Source organism: Drosophila takahashii, chromosome X (assembly GCF_030179915.1).
Source record: "Drosophila takahashii strain IR98-3 E-12201 chromosome X, DtakHiC1v2, whole genome shotgun sequence".
Taxonomy (NCBI): domain Eukaryota; kingdom Metazoa; phylum Arthropoda; class Insecta; order Diptera; family Drosophilidae; genus Drosophila; species Drosophila takahashii.
In genome coordinates, this window is record NC_091683.1 from 9125130 (window position 1) to 9143143 (window position 18014).

The 18014-nt window shown below is 38.9% G+C and overlaps 1 protein-coding gene across 6 annotated transcripts; it reads left to right on the forward strand.

Moving 5' to 3' along the window:
• Positions 1 to 1736: 1736 nt before the first annotated feature.
• Positions 1737 to 17973, forward strand: LOC108068047 (scoloptoxin SSD14). Of its 6 annotated transcripts, XM_017157419.3 has the most exons (8): positions 1737 to 2124; positions 12406 to 12615; positions 12892 to 12995; positions 13411 to 13668; positions 13750 to 14005; positions 14681 to 15094; positions 15267 to 15908; positions 16546 to 17973. In XM_017157419.3, exons 1-8 carry the CDS (start codon positions 2066 to 2068, stop codon positions 17045 to 17047), a joined length of 2445 nt encoding a protein of 814 aa, XP_017012908.2. In that variant the 5' UTR covers positions 1737 to 2065; the 3' UTR covers positions 17048 to 17973. The 6 variants fall into 6 exon arrangements, with proteins under 6 accessions (XP_017012908.2, XP_017012906.2, XP_017012911.2 ...); XM_017157417.3 differs by having other exon boundaries at positions 13411 to 14005; XM_017157422.3 differs by lacking the exon at positions 13411 to 13668.
• Positions 17974 to 18014: the final 41 nt, after the last annotated feature.

Genomic DNA, 18014 nt, shown 5'->3' on the forward strand with positions numbered 1-18014 from the left:
AAACAAACAAGTGGCGGATTGTTTATAGGTTTAGTCAGAGGAGTAGATGAAAAAATAAGACATGGGGATGTGTTTCCAAGGATCAATGTAATGATTTTATGATTTTAGATTGGAATGAGTTGCTTATACTTACAATATAACAATAAAATATTATAATAATATTATCCACCCTTTAATAATGGGAATTCCATCTACGCTACTTGTTGCCACAGCCCATAAACTCTACTTTTCGCCATTGTATCTTGTCGGTCCGCATAATCTATGACTCGGACTATATATCCATCTCGGAAGACTGGAACATTAATGGGGATATATTTTATACGGCCGTGATTCATGGGATTCCTGCCACCACAGAGATTCCCGCAAACTAACAACACATGTTGTTCGTGGAATCAAGAGAACTATCCGCTTGAAATGGATTAAATATTATTATAGATTAGTTATGGATTCTTTTTATCGAGTTTATAACGTTTGCAATCCTTAGAACTATCCGCCTGAAATTAATTAAAAATCGTGGATTAGTTATTCGGTTTATATCGTTTGCAATCCTTAGCTCTGCCTTCCTTGGCTTTCTTTGAAAAAACTTTATCAATGGCTATAGACACATTGCGTATACGTCGCGTGGGTCTTCTGTTGCTTTTTTGTTTTTGATCTTTCGAGTCGTTTAATTATGGTAAAATAAAACAATGACATGCATTGCTCACCTACAACGGCAGTCATTTCCTTTTCGGTTATTTATCTTGTTTGGACAGTGCAGCTCGGAAACGTAAAGCAAATGCGAAAGAATTTGTTTAGAACTATAAATTACTTTTCGTAGGAAATAAATGCGTACTGATGGTAAAGCGCATTGTAAGTAATCTGTTTGGTTTTTTTTTGGAAATTCGCATTTCGGTTTTTGTCAAAAATAGCAAATTTTCCTTTTTGAATTTTTGCTATAACTTAGCCAAAAATGGCCCTACACCAAAAATACAAACTGTTTTGAACAGATAACAAAATAATAAATAAATCCATGACACTTTCCGGGTAATCTTGTTAAAATAAAATTTTTGCAAATTTTCATTTTTTTTTGTAAGGGGGTACATCATGATTTTTTGCGAAAAATGTCAAAAAAATAAAATATCCAGGTTTAAATGCCAATCGATTTTAAATTTAATAACGAGTTCAGAAAGGTATAACAATCCAAATTTGGATCAATATTTCCGTTGTTTCGGCGAAAAAACGAAATATTTGTTTGTGGAAAATTCGCAATTTTGGTTTTTGACAAAAATATCAATTTTTCCTTTTTGTTTTTTTGCTGTAACTTGGCGGTCGGAAACGTCTTCTTCACTGCGTCGCAAACTTTTGACTGAAATTATAGTACCCTCTGCAAGGGTATAAATATATATTATGATTAAGTTTCAACTGTATTCTTTGTGGACCCATATTAAATCATATCCCCTTGATTTTTTCGAATTCCTTATTTGCCCGTCGCGCACTGTATGTGGATGCTCGAATGTTTATGCTAGCGGCAACAACAATTGGCCGGCCCACGTGGGTGGATTTGGATTCGGATCTGTATATATAGATGGGGCTATAGGCTATAGCTATGAGGTGGCATGGAATGGTAATGGTAATGGTAATGTTAATGGGAAATGGGGCCGGGCTCTGCCGCTGCCGCTGCCTCTGCCGGCGTCGCCGCCGCAGAATCTCCGGACGGCATCTCCGGCGGAAAGTAGGTATTCAGTCGGAAACTGAACGTCGCGAACGCCGCCGCCATCCAAAATTGTCGCTGCCAAAGACGCGACAACTAGCAACTTGCAACCTGCAACTAGCAACTTGCAACCAGCAACACCAAGAACAAACCAGCAACATCAAAATTAAAAATCCAACCTAAACACCTATTAAATACATCTAAGGAAATCAAACCGTGTCGTTTTTATTATTCAAAATTCCTCTTTTTTTTGTGAATTTTTTACTGTGCGTGCATTGGCATAAACGATTCAAATCGCCAGCTGGCGGCATCGAAAATCTAGAGAGGAGGTGCTAATCCCATAAAGAGCACAATAAAATCGGCGAAAGTTGCAAAATGCATTCCACGGCATGCGGCGTAGGAGCCTCGGCCACAAATCTCTCGACACTGCAATCGTAAGTTCACCTGGGTTCAACTTAAGTAGGGGAAAGGGTTTCAAAAATTTTGTTTTTGAAAATTCGTAAAATAAATTTATAAAAAAAAATTGGAAATATCAAAAAAGATCAATGTGATTTAAATTTGGCAATATTTTTATATTTTATTATACTTTTATTTATACTTTTTTAAATGAGAAATTATACTTTATTTATACTTAAACAATTTTCAGAAGAATTAAATGAAATATTTGTGTTACTATAGATTGTATATTTTGCATAACTAAAAGAAATATACTTAATAATGATATTGAATAATTTTATCTTAAACTTTTTTTTTTTTTAATGACTTTAAGATTCCCATTTTTGTTTTCACTGAAATACATTTTCCACAAACTAAGTACGAGTAGTGTAAACAAAGATTTAGATATTTTGGTACATTTTCAAAGGTTGCCCAGAGGAAATGTTTACATACAGATATCTCCAAAACGTTTAAGAGAATTCAAGGTAATCAAAGAACAAATCTTTTTGATATTGTTTACTTTTACATGCCATCCAAATATGTGTGGCTTCTGGCCATCCTTTTTTTCCCCTGTGTATATGGAATATTGTGTTTCGGTTTCCTTTGGATATTTTTGTTGCTGTTAGTTTAAACTTAAAGTTTCGTGTATCTCAGTGGACCGCAAAACAATCCATCAAAAAAAAAGGGGAAATGCAGGGCGCGAAAAAACCAACAAATAAAATTTTTTTGTTGCCTGAAGAGGGGAAGGCGGAAAATGGGAGGAAAACCTAGGGGGCGGGGTCACATGCTGGGCCGTAAAGTAGCTCACAAGAAGCGCAATGTAAACAATTACTCACCCCGCTCATTTCCCATTTTTTTCCGCTTTTCCTGCCCATCGGTGTGTGTCAGACGAACCGAAAATAGTTCTTCAGGATGATGCGGGGGCGGGGGGCGTGGCATGCCACATGAAAGCGCAACAGAATGTGGAGCACTTCAAAAACAAACCAAAAACCCCAAGAAAGAAAACAAAAACAAAGGGTAGCCGAGGCGAAGATTTCCACGACTATTTAATGAGCCTGCCAAGTGCCTCCATCTCCATCTCCAATTTTCCTTTTTCGAGATGGCGGGGGATTAATGGGAAGTGCCGATCAAGTTGTTGCTCAATTCACAAATCGAAGAACTGACAAGTGACAAGTTCAAATCTGCACTCAAAAATATTGTTTGCTATTAATAAGTTTCTTAAATGCATTATCTTAATATTATCTTGCTTTGGATTTTTTTTTCATATTCTTAAGTATTTTTCGTTATAAATACAATTTATTGGATTGGTAAAAAAGTTAATTTCGAGTTTAAATAGAAACTTCCCTAATTTTATTAATCTTCAATGACCTTTTTAGTTCGTATTAATATTAATAAATAAAGACATCATTAATATTATGAAGGATTTTAATCACAACTTTTAATCACAAATATTTTAAATATTTTTTCGAGTGTAAACAGTGAAAATGCACAGAATATAAATCTCGATTAGTGCGAGTGAGAGGGTAGATCGGGCCAAGGTTAGCTGGTTAAACAAATCTGTGACGTCATCGCGTCGGCGTCGCCAACAGCCAACGCACCAAAAATAAAAAATTCAAATTGCAAGTGATGGATGTATCTGTATATTTTTCCTCTGCATTCGCACCTAAAAAAAAGCATCGAGAAAAAACCATTTATTTAATTTGGGTTGGGCTCTGTGACCATTGATGGGCAGCTTTGCCGGGGATCGTAGTTGCATATAAGTATGTATGTCATATATGAGGAAACTCCTGCATTCCAAACGGGGCTATTTTTCATTAACTGGGGATTGTCTATTTGATTTTAAACACTATAGTCTACAAGAGACAAGTGTTCAATGCAGGCTAAATTTTTTTGGAAGTCATACAATTGTTTTAAGTCATTTTTTATTTAGTTCTTTAAATTAAACATTAAAGCACTTTTATTTAAAATTCTTTTTATTTTATTTTTCTTGTGTAGACATTTTAATATTATCAAATTATAGTTTTTTATATACTTTGTTCTTTAAATGTTCGCTCCCTGTCTGCATATTTAAATTTCCAGCTAATGTTCAATTTTAAATATTCAAATCCTACGCATGTTTGTGGCTTGTGTTTACAGTAGCTGAGATTTAGTATACAAATCGACATTGAGTGGAATGGGAAAAATAAAAACAAAACAAACCAAAAAGGGCAGACGAAGCAGGGTCAAGTGTTGAGTTTGATTTTTTTTTTAACTAGTGGGATGATTCCTCGTGATGGATTCCCTGTAATTAGCCCATTGTCATGTGGATCGATGCGATGCCGATGCCGCCCACTCCGCCCACAAGCGTGCTGTTCAAGTACAGTGGAGCCCCACTTAATAGTTGTTATTATTTAAAATATTATTAAAATAAATAAATGGAATTCCTTGATTTAATATAGATAGACTATTGTCTTGTAAAAACCCTTCTTTATATCCCTCAATTCGAACTTTTAGCCTTACGAATAGATTAATGTTCTTTCAAGTATACCCAAACTGCGCTCAACTGCTGATAATTTGTGCAATTTGTTGACACACATTTTCATTTTTTCCGTGCGCTCTTTTTCGTTTGTCGCTGGTCGTCTGGTGCCTTTGATTTGTCTCTGGATCCAGCCACTATATAGTGTCCATATAGTATAGAATATATGGCGTATAGTATAGCTGCTGTGGCAAATTGCACGCTTTAGCAGCACGACATCGCGCATGTAAAAATAAATATAGTAAGCTGGCATAGAGACATGTATCTCTGTATCTGTATCTTTGTGCAATTGACATGCTTCCATGATCATCATCCTCATCCTCCTTTGCCGTTTGCCGTTTGGCGCTTGGCGTTGCCTTTTGTCCGCTGCGGAGCTCTTATCACCGACAGACAACTGCAAATGTCAAGCTGCAGCGGAAATCTGCGTGCCCCCACAAAGACACACGCATCAGAAAAGTGCATGGAAAATGGAAATAAAAAATGAAAAGCCTCATGAAGCACACATGACCAATGCCCAATGCCCAGCGGATGTGTCGAGACGATGGCCAAACGATGACCACTCCAGCGAGCAACAGACGCGGTCAAGTCAATAGCTTTGGTAAACTATAAAAAAAGAAATAGATAAATATATATTTATTTATATTTATATTTTTTATCGCAAACTTTTACTTATTGTTGTAGAAATATTTGGAACTAAAAATCTTTTTAATGGATTTTGTTTAAGGGTTTTCTTGTAAATTCTGTAAAATTACTAAATCTAACCTACTAAATATTAAAAATATTCCAGTCCAGATCTAAATTTTCCACCGCAGCTGTACCTGTATTAGTTTACTTCACCTGTTTAAACGTAGAACGTTTAAAATTCCATCAGTTTCAGATGCAGACATCCGAAGATACTTTCTGTAGAAGAATTAAGGAGCAACAGTTGGAGGCACTTTTTCATTCTCGATGATAAGAAATAAATCAAAGTTGCCAAGAACATAAATATAATATTCCCATCCAATACCAATATCCTTTGTCCCCACTCATTTCCCCAACCTTCGGGGCGATTGCAATTAAAGTGATTTGATGATGTCACTGAATTGTCTCACATTTTCCGATTTTCCCTCCTTGTTATCATTGCTGTTTTAGTTTTTCTGTGTGATTTTTTTCTGTTCGTTTGGCTTGGTTTCGGTTTGTTTGTTTGGTTGAGCCTGTTTTGTCGCCTCGCGTCGCTTTGTGTGTCCATTTTTGTGTGTCACTGTCAACAAATTGCTCTTAATGGCCCGCCGGCGGGTGGGAGCTGGCCACGCCCCCCGGGCACCACTGAAAAAAAATAGAAAATAAAACAAAACTACAAGACCAACCAGAACTCGCAAAACTAGCATCCAGAATGATGGCAATCACGGGAGCTGTGTGTCCATCGGGGTCGTCTAATTTTTTGTGATTTCCGCACCGCCAGCAACAATTTGCACTGCACCGCGGAGCAACAAAAAAAATGTGAAATATAGTAACAACAAAAAAACAATAAGAGCAACAGCAGCTGCGCTGCGGCAGCGACGCAATTCCGCTGCCCACTCGGCTAGACGAAAAGCAGTCGCAGTCAGAGATGCCACAAGTGTCCGAAAAAGAAGCTAGGTGAAAATGTTTTCGTCAGTGTAAAAATAATAATAATAATAATAATAATAATATTGTTAAGGCTCTACCCTAAAAAATAAATTTTTAAAGTTAAAAAGTTATTTTAATTTTGGTGGCCTAGACATCAACCACATATTTGCTTACACTCCCTGTTTCAAAACAATTACAAGTTAGAAATGGGAGAACAATTTTGTTCGACCACGTGTCGTATGAGTAATTTTTAAAGAAACTTTAAAATCATTTCGCAAGGTCTCCATTTTTGTTTTTATTAAATATAAATATTTTTTTTAATATTTTTTTGTACACTTTAATTTATTATGGGAAGGGATTATATAAGATAAGATTACTATTTTTCCAGGGTGTCGGACGTGACAGCTTTTTGACTTTATCTTTAAAAATAAGAGTGAGTATTCCCTTTTTGAACGAATTTTGTTGGCTTGTTTTATATTAGTTTTCAATTAGTTCTAGTACAGTGTTGAAAGTGAAATATTTTTAAAATTCAACTAGCTAGACCGTCAGCACCCGCTCTGCCGACGTCGCCGCAAAGCGCTGCCGCAGCGCCGGCGTCATCGTCATCGTTAGCGGCCGTTCTTAATTCAGTTGACCAACAGACGCAGACGACGTCGCAGACGCGACACGCGACTAAAAAATTGCTTAAAAAAAGAAGTTAAAAATATAATTGAAAATTATAGAATTCCTACACATTTATATATAGCAGCGATATATCTTTTGCGTAGATCCCACGCGAAGAATCCGTATTGAGCTCCGCGATTTTTTAGTGAACTGCAAAAAAACGCGCGCGTTTTCAAAAAACTCACACGATTTAAATCAAAAAAAAAAAAAAGGTGACAAAAACATAATTTTTTATTCCATTTTGTTGTTGTGGTGCGTGTGCGTATCAGGATCGTAAAATCAAAATGTGTTTTATTTCTGTTGCATGTTTCTCTCTTTTTTTGATTTTTTTTTGTTTAATGCTGGGCCGGCATTCACCAGGTTCGCCCACCTGAAAAAACTGTCCACCACAGAGAACAGAAAAAAATCTAAAAAAATATATACATGTATATATAAAAAATACGTTGGCAGCAACAAGTCCAAGTCCAAGTCTAGGGCCAAAAACACAGCATGTCTTTGCCTTTCCGTTTCATTTTGCAATTATTATATTTATAAATAACCGAGAGGCAGCGAAACAAAGGCGTCGGCCAAAGAATGAAAACCAAATAAATGCCAGACGCCGAAAAAGCCGCCAAATGCGCCAAAAAAATTATAATAATATTATTTCAAATTCAAACAAAAAGGAAAGCAAACACTTGTTGAGATAGCGATGCACTCTAGTTGTTGTTTTGCCGAAGGTCATTGGAGTTTATATCTAGACTTTTGGGAAGGGGTGATACTTTGTGAAATTCCCGAATGGCCAAAAGTTTTGGAATCCATAACTCAATTGTGGGATGGCATGAAAAATTAAGTATTTTATGGAAGAAGAAGTTGCTTAAATTCCCCATATATTACTTATCGTTAATGGGAAAATTTTGAAAATTATTTATGAGTTAGGAAAAATAGTTTTGATTTATTTCACAATGACATATAATTTCCTATGCTACTACAAATGCTTCATGCTGTCAATCAATTGTCGGATATGTAAAAAAAAACCCCTTATGTTTATCAATAAAGAACTAAAAAAAAGGTTATATTTTGCATACTTCTGACAAACCGGAAGTTACATACGGAATGGCGGAGGAAATAGCAAGATATGGGAATCCCAATGGAAAAGAATTGGAAGTGGTATTTCTGCTGGATTTTTATCGCTTTCAGTTGGATTGAACTTTGTATTCTCAAATTGTTAGTTTCTAAGGAGCAGCTGTAAAAATATTATATTTCTGACGAATCGTACGCGTAATTCTATATTTTATTTTATAGGGATTAGTTTGACATTTCGTAAGAGTCGAGTCTATTTTTGGCAATCTAAAGAGCCCTAATCTGTTTATTGGGTTTCAAAGACCTGACCTTAACTTTGGGGATCAGCGAATATAATAAAGATAATGGGCTCAAAAAAAAAACACAAGTGTAAAGGGGTAGAGTTCAGATTCCCTTTGTGCTGGGGGTTATCTTTTTATGATCCCGAACCCACATGAACTTCCCTCACCCCCCAAGTGCGGTGTTTGTTTGGCTGGCTTTTTGATTTGATTTGGTTTGTTTTTGGTTTGTTTTTTATCAAGCTAATTCCCAAGAGACCGCTCAATTGTTAGCTCAACAGATCTGGGATCGGGCCACTTAGTCTAACAGTAATCGACGCTAAACGCCGTCGTCTCGTTTCGTTTCGGAGCCTCTCGCTGATTGCTGACAACTTAATCAACGAAAAAGAGAGAAGCGACAGAAGAAAAGGCCATGCCAGCTAATATCTGGATCTGGGTGTCTATCTATAACACCCATATGAACATATATACACATTATATGTATTTATACACTATGCGATATATGGTATATGTGCACCCGCATTTAGACTGCGCTACTTATCTGCTATCTGCTATCTGCTGGCAGCCCCAGCGTCCCTGAACTTTGGGCGAGATCAATTTGCACTGTCACCAATTGGGATTGGAAAAATGCGAAATGTGTCAAAATCGGAGGAGTGAGGACTGGGTAGTCCCACAATGACGGATCTTTGTTCTAGACACTTGTTCTATGGGAAGTTCAGTTTCCTTTCCCTGCCTCCTTGCCATTATCTCGTCGCGGTTTTGCGGCGGAGGACTGTGAAAATTGCCATTCAACCGACTGAATTGATCATCTTTGTGCCGAAAGGGTTAGGAAAGCGAAAAATAAAATAATGTACCTACCATGACATAACGAAAACTACTGGCGAGCCTCTGTACTATTTTAACCTGTCATTTAGTGATATAGTACTTGAAAGTAAACTTTAGAAAGGGCCACAAATTAAATAATATTTAAAAACTATTATCTTGAAGACTTGATCAAATTTAGTCATCCAACATATTTTTATATAATTTCTTAGAAATGAAAAGAGTTGATAAAAATTATTTTTTCTACTATTTTTTAGAAGTTTATTGTTGTTCCAGATTTAGGAAACTTACTTCGAGCATCCAAGCATTAAAGCAAACAATCATTAAAATATTTTCATAATTTCACCACGCATTCGATTTCGAAAGACGTTTTTTGAGAAGATCTGAACAAAGCAGAGTAAAAATACTCCTCGTAAAGCCGGGAATGGGGTCAGTTTGGGGTCGACGGGTGCAAAAAACATAAATGTTTCGCCTTTTCGGGCAGCCGGCGGACATTAAGATTTTTAATGCACTGTAGTTTGAATAAAAAACTTTAGTGTGTCGCTAAGGCGTTCGTCAAACGGCGTTAAATTATGCCCACTAAATATATACGCACGTACATATATATTGGCCCTCGGCGAGTTTTGATTTATTTGCGCCGGTCTTCGTGCATTTTAATTGTATTTGTTTGGTCAAATTGTTGATTTAATTGACCACCGAAACGATTCGTTTGGCATCCGAAATGCAAATTGGATTGGTGTCGCCACTCGATTGGGCTTGGATATGCCCGATCAACCATGATCTATGGGCTAAATGCCCTTGCCCCCTCGAAATGCAAACAATAATCAAGTGTTTTTTGTGGAATCGTACTGGAAATATCAAGAGATTAATTGGGAAATACGAAACTCTATTTTTCTTATAAATCTGTTTTATAAAAATACATATCTCTTATTTTTTCCTGTTCCGATGCCTTGGAATTTCCCTCCCTCGATAAGAAGTCGGCTAAAGATGAAAGCCAGGCAATAATCTTAGCATTCCTCTGGTTTGTAAATATAATGGGTAATTAATATAGTGTGTACTCACATATTTAAAACATATGTACTGCGGTATTTGGGCATGGGTGTACTTATTATCGATATAGCTTGTCGGTCACTTCCCATATTTGGGGATCGGCCCACCCCACAAAACTATCCAATGGCCATAAATTTTCCAATTTCATTTCGGCTTTTCGAAATTATGGCTCATCTATCAGTCTTTACACGTGCGAATAACGACAGCCAATTCCAATTGCGATTTCAAAATTAGTTGGATGCCGGCTAATTTGGCTCGAAGGCGCTGCGCATGCGCCAAAACCAAAAGAAGTTGCTGGAAATTTAATTAAAGAAAGGGGGAAATTAATAGATTTTATTGAATAAATAAATATTGGGATCTTAATAGAATAGAATGTAATATATATAGGGTAAAAAAATTCCTAAACAGAAATGTCAGAGTTTTTCCAACATTTTCCACGAACTGTTTACTCAACTTGGTTGCCAATTGAGTAATTATCCTGGGCCAATGGCCACTACCAACACGCCACCTGTCGTTCGGTTCGGTTCCCGCGAAATGGCAATCAATAAAAGTGAGGCAGAAAGCAGGAAATATTTGCGGGTACTTAATTTGCTATCGTCATGGCATCGCAACTCTATTTTAGGTTCCATGTGCCATTTTTCGTGGGCGCAGCGAGGAACAAGTGGATCGTAAACCCCAATTGCAATCCGAATGCCTCATAATTGTGGTTTGTTCTTTCGGCCCACCGACCATTTAACGAGAACGAACCGAAATTAAATGCAGTTGACCCAAAAATAGCGCGAATGCCTGGCTGGCCAGTCCGCGCAAAATGGGCAACAGCAAAGTATTATTAACCAGGGGGAAAAAATGGGAAACATTAAAAAAATGCCCACCAAATAAAGGGTCAAAATTTCAGTTAAATAAAAAAATATATAAATTTGTTTTAAATATTTTTTCTTCATATTGCAATAACCAATTTTTATATTAATTTATACAAAACCTTAAGATAAGCTCAGGTTAACTGCTGGTTATATTACCCAGTAGTTAAATTGTAGCACTTAAAAGGTTCGAGTTGTAAACAAGATTGATTAACATAGTGCCTGCATTTGAGCACCCTGTTTTACGAGGGGCTTTCCCTCTGAAGCAAGTGTCGTCATCAGTGAGCGAGGGGGCTTTCGGGGGTTAAGGGGGCTGGGTGTGTGTAATGTGCAAGTGCGAGTGGCGACGTCAACAATTAGAAATGTAACCCAGGTCAGGACCGGAGTGCAAAAGGTGCTGCTCTGTCCGATGTTTTTTTGTATACTTTTTTATTCTGCCCTTTTTTTTTTGCGCTGCCAGCAATTAACCCAATTCCCGCGAGCAATGACTTTAACCCCCGTCTGGCCAACACCACCATCACCACCCATTTCCGCCCACTAAATCCCGAGAACCACGCGAGCTTACAATCACAATCACAACATTCAATTATGGTTATGGTCGAAACAACAAAAGGAAATCCACTCGCTCGATTGAGGAAAATGCATTTCCCACCTCCTCTGCCTCTGCCTCTGCCGCTGCCTCTGCCGGCGTCGCTGTCGGCGCTTGTCTGACCCATTTTTGCACGGGACACGCCCACCCAAGGAACAAGGGGGCGGTGGGTGGTGTCGGGTAGCCGAGCACACAAACCACATCCTGCCATCAAAGTTGGCGATGACGACAGCGATATAGTTGTTGTTTGAGTTGAAACAGTGGAACCTGCCTAATAGAAACTGGGGATATTATAAATATTATAAATGTAAAGAATTTGTAGTAGTTATTTGGTGATCTTATACATAAATCGGAGTTTTATATAAAACCATAATTTTTAAAATTTATAAAGATTTAAGTAAACATTTCTAAGCCATCAATTAAGTAGGAATTATAAACTTCTAAGATTCTAATGTTTTAAAAGCTTACAATTTCTGGGATTTTTTTTTTGATTTCTTATTTAAAGTATAAGAAAAAACAAGAAATCATATTCTTTTAATTATGTTTCTTTTAATATTTTGGAGGTTCTTTAGAGATTTTTGATATAGAAATTTAACATTTAAAACAAAACATTTTTATTAAAACTAGGCTTTGAAAAAATTTGTTTATTTGTGTATGAGCTTATGTAGGCTCCACTGTAGTTGTCGTTGCTGTTTGTCGATGACTGAGAATCGCTTGAGATTGTCGGTGCTTCGAGCGCTTTCATTTTCAGTTTCAGTTGGTGCTGAAGCCTGCTGGCGAAAACTGTTGCACATTTCCGAGCGCCCAGGATATTAACTGTTGCTTCTGTTGTCTCTTGCCTTTTGTCGCCCAAAAAACAGCAGCTCCTCCATCACAATCACACCGGGATCAGCGGGAACGGGAGCGGGAGCCGCAGCGGATGCCCACAAAATGGTGCACCACAGCAACGAGGATGCCATGAACAAGATACCACTGAAGTCCGCCGGCGGATTGGACTCCGATGAGGAGAAGAACGGGGGCGAGCTCATGCAGGACACTGCCGCCGCCGAGGAGGCGCGACGCGAACAGATGTGAGCATAAAAAGGGGGCATTAGCAATAACATTAACGTTACAAGTGTCCTTGGGGACTTTGTTGTTTGTTTACATGGAAATCGCATTCAAAAGACCATCCTCCTAGTAAATTTACAAGGACCTTCTTTGTAATCATTTAAAAAGGGTGTCTAAAAGTATGCAATAAAAACGTAAACGTTGTATTTTTCATCTAAAAATATTTTGTAGCATACTTTTTAGCACCTTTATAAGAGATCTTAAAGCAATTATTAATTTCTTCATAATTTATTTCGCAGGCGTGTCAAGGTTTTGGCCTGGATGAAGAAGCTAACCATCGTGCTGATCTGCTTCATTGGCATTGCCCTGATCAGCTACGTGATCATTAGCCTGTGTTTCAGTGGTAAGTTTGGGAAATCGGGCGAGGAAAATGGCCAACCACATCCAGATAACAATTCACTCACCCACTGCAAACTAATACAAAAATGAAAATAAGTAAAACTCGTTGAGTAAAAAGATATTGATTGTATATGTGTAGATGTATCGTATGAATGTATACCAAACAACAGACAGACTTTGGGACCTTCGAACCGAATTTAGTTACATACTAGAACCCTAGAAATATATAGAAAAATTGCTTATTCTCTGCATGCTTACTTCGATCCATCTTAACCAAGCACCTGGCATTTAATCTAGTTCAAAATAATTTCTTCTATTGTGGCACCAAAAAGTATTCACATGAACAAAACCCCAACCAAAAACTTTACACCCTAACTCACTAAACAACAACAACAACAACAACAACAACAACAACGAAGACTGGCCAAAATCGACACCGAATAGAAACAGCACAACAACAACAACGACGACAACAACAACAACAACAACAACCACAGAGGCAACCATTAAAACAACAGCAGCAACAGCAACTGAAATTGCACTCGCCGTTGCAACAGCAACAGAAATTGCAAGTAGCTCAGCACCACCTTTACCACCGGCAACAGCAACAACAATAGCACCATCTGCAACTTCAACAACAATTAGCACCACCAGCACAACAACAACAGCAACAACAAGTACAACACAACAACCACCAACAGCAACAACAACAACAGATAGCAATCCCAGCCCCACACTTAAAACATTTCATTTAACAGATGAGCAGCAACAGGACGAGGAAACGGAGAGCATTGGCAACCTGAATCTGGGCGTCTCCAGCACGGCAAGCACTCCAGCGGAGGACGGAGGAGCGCCCAATGTGGCCGCCTCCACGGCGGCGACCACAGCGGAACCACCCGCCTGGCTGGAGGATCAGATCAGGATCGATACCAGCGAGCAGTACGAGTCGATACTGGGTGTCTACCAGAACGGAGCCGTGAGTTCCGACAACCTCGAGTGCAGCAAGATCGGAAGGTAGGTCTCCTGTATTATATTTATGCATATTTTTAAAATTTTTTTGAAATCGGGGTCACCAAACACACTTTATAAAGGTTATCCCACCTAATCTTATTGGGCTTTAAACAAACTTTGTTTACAATTTTGTTATAAAAACTTTTTAACCTATCAAAAATAGGGATTGCTGAAGTAATAGCTTTTAAAAGTACAGTTTTGGGTCACCAATTAGGAAGACAATGGAATTTAAGTACCTATCTTAAAAATGGCCACAAAAATCCGATTTCAACTTAAATAATTTCAGTCAGAATATTAAGGAATTAAACAAGAACCTTAAACATAAAACGAGTAAAATTTTGGGGTAACCATAAATAAAGTGCTAACATAAAAAATAAGAGAATGAAAGTGGAATGTCTGTGAGGATTTGACTTTAACAAAAAATAAGTAATACATTTTCCATTTAAACTTTTTTAACCTACCTAAAATAAGAATAGATTTAGTAACAGGGTTTAGAAGTACAGTTTTGGGTCACCAGTTAGGAAGCCAATGGAATTTAAGTACCTATCATAAAAACTACAGTCAGAAAATTAGAGAACTAAAATTACCCCGTTCTTAAAGTGGAATTTCTGTAAGGAATTCCGACTATCATCCTCAGTTTTCAAGCACTTACACTCAACCTTGAACTCCTCCCCACAGCGGAATCCTGCAGAAGAACGGCAGCGCGGTGGACGCAGCGATCGCCGCTCTCCTCTGCAACGGACTGCTGACCCTGCAGAGCATGGGCCTCGGCGGCGGCCACCTGATGAACGTCTACAACCGGGCCGAGCGGCATGCCACCGCCATCGATGCCCGCGAGGTGGCGCCGTACGAGGCCACCGAGGACATGTTCGCCCAGCAGCCGGAGAAGTCCTACAAGGGACCCCTGAGCATCGCAGTGCCCGGCGAGGCGATGGGCTATCATGTGGCCCACGAGAAGTTCGGCAAACTTCCGTGGGCGGAACTGGTGGCTCCGTCGCTGGAGCTCTGCGAGAAGGGTTACCATGTGTCGCAGCATATGGAGCGGGCCCTGCATGCCGCCTGGAAGGAGATCAAGGAGCACGAGCAGTATCAGTGAGTAAACACTAGTCTACAGCGTGTGTGAGCGTTGACAGCGCAGCGGCAGAGTTCACAACGAACTTTGATCTAGAGATTTGAAATCACTTTCAACGTGCTTTAGAGTGACTTCAAAGCTTAACTTTTGACCAATAAAGGTTCTATTTAAATCTGTGATCTCGCTCTACAGGATTTATAGGAATGCCCAGACGGGTAAGCCACATGCCGCCGGAACGGTGGTCAAGCCGCCGAAGAATCTGTGCAAGACATACAAGCTGCTGGCCGAGAACGGACCCATGGACCTGTACAATGGAACGCTGGCCAAGTTGCTGGCGGACGATCTGAAGGACATGGGCAGTATTATTGTGCCCGACGACCTGGAGTCCTACCAGGCCGATGTGGTCAACTCGATCACCATGGACCTCGCCGGCGACACCCTGTATGTGATGCCACCGGTCAGTTCCGGTTCGGTGGTGGCTCACGCCCTGAGCATCCTGCAGGGCTTCAATTTCACGCAACAGGATCTTTCCACCGAGGAGCTGAGGGCCCGGACCATCCATCGCTTTGCGGAGGCCCTCAAGTTCGCCTTTGCCCAGCGTCCGGAACTGGGCGACATACACTTCATCGACACCCGGGAGCTGGTCAGCCGGCTGAATAGCCCCGACTTCGGTGACCAGAACAGGGCCAAGATCAACGACTCCCACGTCCTCAAAGATGCCGAGGCGTACGGCGCCAGCGTTGCCTCCAACGACGATCCCGATGGCACCTCGAACCTGGTTGTTTTGGCCCCCAACGGAGATGCCGTCGCCGTGACGAGCTCCATTAATTCATAGTGAGTCGAACTATAGAAGATCAAAATATTTAAATTTATGGACATAAGGGTGGAATGTATTCGGAAACTAAAAAATTGTCTTGTACAAATTACTCATACGACACGTATTCCAGTTAGAATTTTAAAAATCGTTTCACCCATATATATTCTTGTCAGCCTATTAAGTTTATTGGAATAATTGTTAAAAAAACAAGGAATGTTTTGTTGAAATCTACGCCACCTAGATTAAAACAAATTTTTGATTAAAAGCCAACAGTGCGTATGAGTGATTTTGAAACTTTGAAAAATAAGTGAGTGAGGGTAGGATTTAAATGAAATGAATAGAAAAAAATCGATGAAAAGGCATAGACTTTGGGATAATTTTGTTAGAATAAATTGAATGTCTAAATTTTATTTTTTAAACGAGGAAAATCCTAGTTCCCTTTAATGTTACGTTTTTTCTAACCCTTATAAGTATTTATATTTGAGGGTAGAATTTTTATAAAATGATTAGAAAAAAAAAAGGATGAAAAGAAAAAGACTTTTTTGATAATTTCGTTAAAATAAATTATATTTTTTATATGAGGAAAATCCTACCTCCATTTAATGTTACATTTTTTCTATACCTTATATTTATATTTCTTCTATACCCTTTCAGTTTTGGCTCCGGACTCATTGGCGAACGCACGGGCATTGTGCTGAACAACGGAATGAACGACTTTGCGGTGGAGAACAACTTCTTCGGACTGCCGCAGTCGACGGCCAATAAGATCGAGGTGCACAAGCGGGCGATGTCCTCGCAGTCGCCGATTTTGCTGGCGGACAGTGCGGGGAATATGCGACTGGTCATCGGAGCGGCCGGAGGCAGCAAGATCATTCCGGCCATCGTCGAGGTGGCCGCCAATGTGCTGTGGTTCGGCGAGGATCTGCGCAAGGCCATCGATGCGCCGCGGTTCTACCACCAACTGCTGCCCGATGTCCTTGAGTACGAGGAGGGTGGCTTTCCGGAGGCGCTGCTGGAGCTGCTGGCCAAGAGGGGCCACAAATTGAAGTCCATTTCCCGGCTCAAGGGATCGATTGTCACGGCCATTTCGCGGAATGCCACGGCCATCTATGCCAATTCCGATTATCGCAAACGCGGTGGAGTTGCAGGTTTCTAGGGTGATTTTTGAAAACCCCTCACTCATCCACCCACTCACTCACACACCCATACGTCACACACACACACTCGCACACACCACACTGCATTGAGATTAGAGCAGACCTTCCCCTGAGTCCAAAAAAGAGAGATCTATTAAAATTGAACAAGAACAAAAGCGATCGGGAAGGTCTGGTTTAGAAGGTGGTCAAGCAGATCGATTCGCATCAAGTGAAAGTATTTAAGCTAGCTATGTCTTTTTTACATACTATGTATATCGTACGTTATATAAATTTATATGCTACTACCTAACTACTACCTTATACAATAAAAACAAACAGAAAACCAAGCATTTTTGTCGACACTTTTTGCCATAGATTGCACCAAGATGATCCTATTTCTTATCAAATATGAAGCCGACAAGGATTATACACAGAATCAGATGGTAAAATATAAAATACTGCGTTCAAAATAATATTTAATATTTATTTAAGAAAAATATATATGTTGCTATGTATATTTTAATGTTAAAATATTTTGAAAATAGGTGATTTGATAAAAAAAAGAGTATGAAACGTATTTAATGACTAAAAAGGATGCAACATATTTGGACTTTTGTAACTGTACTATTTGTACGCAAGATACAATATACAATTAAATATATACATGTCCAGTAGATTAAACAGGAAAATTATAAAAAAAAAAACTAAATCCATTTGTTTGCAGGAAGTAAACAACAGAATATACTGGATGATAAATGGAATTTGTTCGATATTATCTGGCATTTATTTTTAAATGATCCGAAATTAACAAAACTAAAGGTATTTTCCATAACTACTATTTATCTTGAATAGCTAAAGCTTAGACTAATGGTATATCCGTAAATTCCTTTAAAATGGCTGAAATATCGACAAATACAGAATAACCGAATAAACCATAAAGTATGCAGCGGATTCTTTTTCTGGGAATTAAGTTTCAGTTCCCCCCAA